General features: G+C 42.8%; 1 protein-coding gene across 2 annotated transcripts in view; it reads right to left on the bottom strand.

Annotated features, from left to right (window-relative positions):
* Window positions 1-7,584, bottom strand: part of LOC106562566 (Wilms tumor protein homolog) — a 19,372-nt gene extending 11,788 nt beyond the window's left edge. The window contains exons 1-3 of one of the 2 annotated variants that reach the window (XM_045689507.1): window positions 6,704-7,584; window positions 2,303-2,425; window positions 1,518-1,617 (exon numbers count right to left, since the gene is read on the bottom strand). In XM_045689507.1, the coding sequence (XP_045545463.1) occupies window positions 1,518-1,617; window positions 2,303-2,425; window positions 6,704-7,130 (650 nt within the window). In that variant the 5' untranslated portion in view covers window positions 7,131-7,584. The remainder of the gene's footprint in view (window positions 1-1,517; window positions 1,618-2,302; window positions 2,426-6,703) is intronic. The other variant, XM_045689506.1, reaches the window with a different exon arrangement.
* Window positions 7,585-7,945: the final 361 nt, after the last annotated feature.

The following is a 7,945-nucleotide window of genomic DNA, read 5'->3' as shown; positions in this document are numbered from 1 at the left end:
CTCCACATTGACTCTGTACCGGTACCCCCTGTATATAGCCTCCACATTGACTCTGTACAGGTACCCCCTGTATATAGCCTCCACATTGACTCTGTACCGGTACCCCCTGTATATAGCCTCCACATTGACTCTGTACTGGTACCCCCTGTATATAGCCTCCACATTGACTCTGTACTGGTACCCCCTGTATATAGCCTCCACATTGACTCTGTACCGGTAACCCCTGTATATAGCCTCCACATTGACTCTGTACCGGTACGCCCTGTATATAGCCTCCACATTGACTCTGTACCGGTACCCCCTGTATATAGCCTCCACATTGACTCTGTACCTGTACCCCCTGTATATAGCCTCCACATTGACTCTGTACTGGTACCCCCTGTATATAGCCTCCACATTGACTCTGTACCTGTACCCCCTGTATATAGCCTCCACATTGACTCTGTACTGGTACCCCCAGTATATAGCCTCCACATTGACTCTGTACCGGTAACCCCTGTATATAGCCTCCACATTGACTCTGTACCGGTACCCCCTGTATATAGCCTCCACATTGACTCTGTACCGGTACCCCCTGTATATAGCCTCCACATTGACTCTGTACCGGTACCCCTTGTATATAGCCTCCACATTGACTCTGTACCGGTACCCCCTGTATATAGCCTCCACATTGACTCTGTACCGGTACCCCCTGTATATAGCCTCCACATTGACTCTGTACCGGTACCCCCTGTATATAGCCTCCACATTGACTCTGTACCGGTACCCCCTGTATATAGCCTCGCTATTGTTATTTACTGCTGCTCTTTAATCATTTGTTATTCTTATCTCTTGATTTTTTTAGGTATTTTCTTAAAACTGCATTGTTGGATAAGGGCTTGTATGTAAGCATTTCACGGTAAGGTCTACTACACCTGTTGTAGTCGGCGCATGTGACAAATAACAGTTGATTTGATTTGATTTGGCCCTGTGTACAGTCTCACACCTACACCTCCTTCCTACCCTGGTGATCTCACTTCCTTCCTACCCTGGTGATCTCACTTCCTTCCATTGGTCATAACGTCCTCCTCCCTCTCAAAGACAGACTGACATTTGATGATCTCATCAAAGGCCATTGAATATATATATATATATATATATATAGATACTCTTATTTATTGTACTGTATTTATATTTCAACCAGGAAGTCCTATAGAGTATATATATATATATATATATATATATATATATATATATATATATATATATATATATATATATATATATATATATATATATATATATATTGTCTCTATAGGACTTCCTGGTTGAAATATAAATACAGTACAATAAATAAGAGTATCTATCTGTGATCATCACTGGAGTCAGATCCTAAATAACTATGTAGTCAAAATGAACCCTGGTATCCTAGCAATGGTAGCACAAACATATACAGTGTAATGGTATGAGATTCAGGCGTATGGATCTCAAGCTATAGAGACCCAAGGTGATGAGGAGGTTTGTGAACAGAAAGGTACCTGTTATAGTTCCTCAGCAGTAGAGCCTGGCTGCTTGGACAGTTCTCTGAGGGGGGGTGGCAACCAAACATGGGGGGAGGGGCAGGGTACTGCTGGTCACCTGCATAACATACAGTAAATGAATCAGACAAACAAACCAATGAATTAGCATAAAGACCTGTAGGACAGTAGTTACAGCACGATGAAACCACATGCTCAATATAACACCAGATGGGTCTGTTTACCAGCTTACTATCTCTACTGCTATATCCCCAGGAGTCACACAGATATAGAAGCATCCCCAAACACACGCAGACACACACACACACACCAATAAAAACACATTTCCTCTAAACAATGATCAAAACAGCAGTCCTCCCAGAGGTGTTAAACCAATCAATCTCCTTTTGAAGGACCTACATAGCTCCTTCTCTGGTTCAGCTGTGAATTGGTCCCCTGATGGCCGTCAACATTCCACTAAGTCTCTCATAAAGCTGTTTCCTTAACTTATCATTTCCAGAGCCCAAAATGAACAGAGAACATACACAGCTTTGAATAAGAGCATAGTGAGATGTGGTGTTAAAAACAGAGAGAGAGGTTGAGGGGAGATAGGGAGAGAGAATGGATGATAGTAATTTATAGCCCTGTAACCTCTGGGTGACTTCTTTACTAACCTTGCTGAGACCTCAGTCTTCATTGTTTGTGAGGTTAACTTTCACATGCTGCACACACACACAAATACTAAAACACGCAAACACTATCATACACACAGGTGGACAGGAAGTGTTAAGGACAGTGATTGTTACCCATGGTGGTTGGAGGGGACAGGATGTCCTCGTGTTTGAAGTAATGACTGGAGAACTGAGGGGAGTGGTGAGACGGAGTGTGACCATAGCTGGGAGCCCCGTCCAGACCTACTGTCCCATAACCTACAGAGAAAAGACACATTATAAAGACAATACTTTCTCAGTTTCACCATTATGGCAGCATTTTGGAGGAAACTGTGAGTCTCCAGGAGCCGGACGGATATCTGAATCCTCATAGCAACATCACTGTAGTACGTTTATGACACCACTGAACCCTGTCTCCCTGGAAGGTATTCATTCACGCTTTCAGTAAAGCTGGAGAGGAAAGATCAGTAAGATCAGTAAATCTAAGGACCAAGTGGTCTGTGTGTCTGCACCTGCTCATACATACTAACGCACACACACACACACACACACACACACACACACACACACACACACACACACACACACACACACACACACACACACACACACACACACACACACACTACCAATCACACAGGCTAAACCCTATATGAGTCTCACATTACCGATCACACAGGCTAAACCCTATATGAGTCTCACATTACCGATCACACAGGCTAAACCCTATATGACTCTCACATTACCGATCACACAGGCTAAACCCTACATGAGTCTCACATTACCAATCACACAGGCTAAACCCTATATGAGTCTCACATTACCGATCACACAGGCTAAACCCTATATGAGTCTCACATTACCAATCACACAGGCTAAACCCTATATGAGTCTCACATTACCGATCACACAGGCTAAACCCTATATGAGTCTCACATTACCAATCACACAGGCTAAACCCTATATGAGTCTCACATTACCAATCACACAGGCTAAACCCTATATGAGTCTCACATTACCGATCACACAGGCTAAACCCTATATGAGTCTCACATTACCAATCACACAGGCTAAACCCTATATGAGTCTCACATTACCGATCACACAGGCTAAACCCTATATGAGTCTCACATTACCGATCACACAGGCTAAACCCTATATGAGTCTCACATTACCGATCACACAGGCTAAACCCTATATGAGCCTCACATTACCGATCACACAGGCTAAACCCTATATGAGTCTCACATTACCGATCACACAGGCTAAACCCTATATGAGTCTCACATTACCGATCACACAGGCTAAACCCTATATGAGTCTCACATTACCGATCACACAGGCTAAACCCTATATGAGCCTCACATTACCGATCACACAGGCTAAACCCTATATGACTCTTACATTACCGATCACACAGGCTAAACCCTATATGAGCCTCACATTACCGATCACACAGGCTAAATCCTATATGAGTCTCACATTACCGATCACACAGGCTAAACCCTATATGAGTCTCACATTACCGATCACACAGGCTAAACCCTATATGAGCCTCACATTACCGATCACACAGGCTAAACCCTATATGACTCTTACATTACCGATCACACAGGCTAAACCCTATATGAGCCTCACATTACCGATCACACAGGCTAAATCCTATATGAGTCTCACATTACCGATCACACAGGCTAAACCCTATATGACTCTTACATTACCGATCACACAGGCTAAACCCTATATGAGTCTCACATTACCGATCACACAGGCTAAACCCTATATGACTCTCACATTACCGATCACACAGGCTAAACCCTATATGACTCTTACATTACCGATCACACAGGCTAAACCCTATATGAGCCTCACATTACCGATCACACAGGCTAAATCCTATATGAGTCTCACATTACCGATCACACAGGCTAAACCCTATATGAGTCTCACATTACCGATCACACAGGCTAAACCCTATATGAGCCTCACATTACCGATCACACAGGCTAAACCCTATATGAGTCTCACATTACCGATCACACAGGCTAAACCCTATATGACTAATGGAAGTATGAAACAATACTGAAAATAGACTGTATCTTTGTTGACAAATTATCATGTTTATTGCTGTTGTCAAATTTGATAAAGTCTCAATAATAGCACACAGGAAACAGAGCAATTAAATATAAATTTAGATAAATATCTGTTAAACTTTCCCCTGACTTATCTTCTGGGGTCAGATCTTGGGGGAACAAGACCAAAATACTATTGGGACTAATAAAGAAACACGTAAGTCAGCGCTTGTCTCATTTCAACATTTGTTTTTAAATGAAAATAATGAACAACATGGGATTCAGAAATTGGAGAGCAATATAGACCCTAGATATTTTTTTAGGCTTTGTGTAAATCTTGGAGTAAACATCTTGACCCAATATATAATTTTGATTTAGAAAAGCCTGTTTCGGAGCAGAGCATTGCAATTTGGGCTCAGGCTAGGTTTCTCCGTTGGAAGGAAAAGTGCTCTCAAGGTCTGGATAATAAAGTAAGGCTAAGTGTTAGTCTGTAAAAAGTGTGTTTGAATGTGAGGTGTTTTTGAGGAAACTACATGAAAACACTCAAACATTATCACACACAGAACACATAACATCAAATGCTACAACATTCCAGAAAACCTAAGAATCAGGCGTGAGTTTTCACGTGTGTGTGTGTGTGTGTGTGTGTGTCTGTGTGTGTGTGTGTGTGTGTGTGTGTGTGCGTGCGTGTGCGTGTGTGCGTGCATGCATGGATGAACACGCGTGTGTGCGATGCGTGCATTAGTGCGTGCTGTGCGCACGTGTGTTATCAATTTCTATGGCACAGACAGTGACGGTCCAAGGTAATGTCCTTTTCCCAAGCCCTGTATGGTTACTATACTGTTAGCTTTACTAGTCAACATCTTCACACCTCTTTAAACAAGGCTTTATATAGCATACATAAAGGCTTCATTAACACTACATAAATGCTTCACTAATCATCTTTAAGCTTATCTCATGCTCTGTAAAAGGGTGTATGAACATACATAGTGCGTTTTGTCACATTTGGCAATTCAACCTACAATGGTTTTGTCAACCTTTATACACCTTCTATAGAGATTCACTTCATTATGTCAGGGATTACTATGATGTAACAATGGCCACGTTTATGTCATTTAAAAAAATATATTGTGATTTTTTTTACAAACAAAAAATTTTAAATGCAGAATGATGAGAAATGATCAAAGGAACTTAAATAGCTGATGGTTTGAAATTAGTTGAGTAAAAAATAAGACAGTTTTACTAAATACTGTCCACAACTACAGCACCAAAACAATATTCATTTGTAAGTTTTACAAACAGTTGATAAAAGGTTTTGTAATATTTTTTGTGTTATTTAGATTTAGATTCCAAGATGATTTCAACCTAAAATAATACTGGGGGGGATAAAGGGGAAATCTGCAGTTGGTACATCCATTTTGGGATTTATAAATTATCTACACATTGATTCTTCAATAATATAATTTATAAATGCCTCATGAGCTTAATTCAACTGTCCTACCCCATCAGAACCAATAATATAAGATTGTTTTACTACAATGTTTGTAAATAAAGTAAATGTAAATAAACACTACAGTATATAGCCTCAAACCATGGTTAAAACTATCATTTTTATATCATGGACGGTCAGTTCTTGCATGCATAGCTCTATCTATGTATTTGAGAGAGGTTACATTTCTCCAGTCCAATCCCTCAGCTTTTTACCTTAACGGCGATGGGGAAAACACTTTGTTATTGTTTCAACCGCTAATTGCCCCTTTAACTGGGATATTACAATCAACAATACATTTATAGCAGTATTTCAATTTGGTATTTTTTTTAAATACTGCTTTTTGTATTATTATGTTTCATTATTTCGAAGCACTATGTTCTTTGAAAATAAAAGTGAAAGTGAAGTGTTGAACACAGGCTGAGGGAGACCTCTAGGCCATATTGTTGCTTTAACTCCGTGAGTCGGGGCAGCGATGGGAAAACTGACAGCTCTCTTCCCTGTACAGGGCAGAACGACCCTGTGTAGTACAAAACATCCTGTTCAGACACAACACTATGGACAAGCCCCAAACATCAACTCTGGACAATTACACCCAGTAGAAATAGACACAGTCCAACACATACACACAATGACAGAGGAAGTACGGCATGGTCACATGAGAAATTCACAGACACGTCACTGACATCAGAAAGTGTAGGTGCAACGCTGATGGCCCAACAATCAATCAATCAAATGTTTTTATAAAGCCCTTTTTACATCAGCAATTGTCATAAAGTGCTTATACAGAAACCCAGCCTAAAACCCCAAACAGCAAGAAATGCAGATGTAAAAGAACTTTGGCCTTGAGTGGTGAGGAGTAGACAGCTTAGTTTGAGCTGAATTCAAGAGATGCTGCAGAGGATAGAGTGAGCCCAGAAAGGGTCAATGAGGTGGCTATAGAGGAGGAGAGAGGGGAGCAGAGAGCAGCCTTACCCTGGTTCCTGTGGGTCGGCGGGCTGTCCACACAGCCTGGGAGGTAGGCTCCATTAGGAAACACCCTGGACTGGCTTGGAGCTGGCTCACCGAAGGCCCCAACCCGACAGGGGCTTGTCCCAGTGAACTGGCCAGAGAAGTGCAACGTGAAGGCCCCCAGGCCACAGTGAGGGTCCTCCAGAGGGTCTGTGGAGCCCCAGCCGGGTTCCTGCTTGATGAGGGAGTGGTGGGAGGGCAGGGAACTGTAGGGAGAGCCAGGGTGGAGGTCCAGGTAAGGTGCCCACTGAGGGGCACCCCCAACGGGCAGGCCACAGCCCCCGCTGCTCACTGGTAGGGAGGGTACGGAGGGCACCGGGGGTAAGAGAGAGCTCAGATCTCGCACCTCGGAACCCATGGACCCCATCATCCCATACGGCTCTGTCAGCATCAGGGAGGGTGGCAGGAGATGGACCCTGAAAAACACAACCACCTGAGAGGCACAGACTGGAACAGACTCCTGAAGCGCAGAGGGGAGGATTGTCGAAAAATCTAACTATATATGGGTGTGAGAGCCTCCTTAGGAACAGTGAAGAAAAAGATTGAAAAAAAATTGTCGAGGCGACTTCTCTTCGATGCGATTTCATTCGATGCAATTTAACCTGGAACCAAACGCTCCGTCAAAAAGTCCACCAACGAACCATCTTTTTCCACTTGGATCCTCTCTGTTTCAGTCCATTTCAGCAATTGTCCAATGGAGTTGTAGAGTGTTCAGGTTGTCAGTTCAGTGGACAGGCCAGAGAGTGTAGTATCCTAGCCTTGTGGATGCTGTGCTGTGTGGGAGTGTGTGTAGTAGTAACAGTGCTTTGTCTCTGAGTGTGATGTCTGGTTTTCCTTACACTGCTGAAGGCTCTACTGACTTACTCACAGGCCAGGGGGAGGAGCAAGGACCGAAAGGCAGAAAGGATGACTCCTTCACTTTATCCACTACAGGCACACCATAGAGATAGAGGACTCTATTGCCCAAAAGCTCATTTTAGCATGGGCAGCACTATGGAGGACTTTCACCATTTTGAAGTTGTCAACTGGGTGGGACTTCCTACGAGTTAAGGAAGGTCGCCAAGAGGGATCAGCCAATTAATTTTATTTGTGAGCAAACATTCCATAACCTAGCAGTTAAGAGCATTGAGCCAGTAACCGGAAGGTCACTGGTTCAAATCCCTGAGCCGACTAGGTGAGAAATCTGTCGATGTGCCCTTGACGAGG

The sequence above is a fragment of the Salmo salar genome, chromosome ssa11, assembly GCF_905237065.1.
Source record: "Salmo salar chromosome ssa11, Ssal_v3.1, whole genome shotgun sequence".
NCBI lineage: Eukaryota > Metazoa > Chordata > Actinopteri > Salmoniformes > Salmonidae > Salmo > Salmo salar.
The sequence above is the reverse complement of the archived record's forward strand: the minus strand, read 5'-3'. Positions and strand labels throughout refer to the sequence as shown.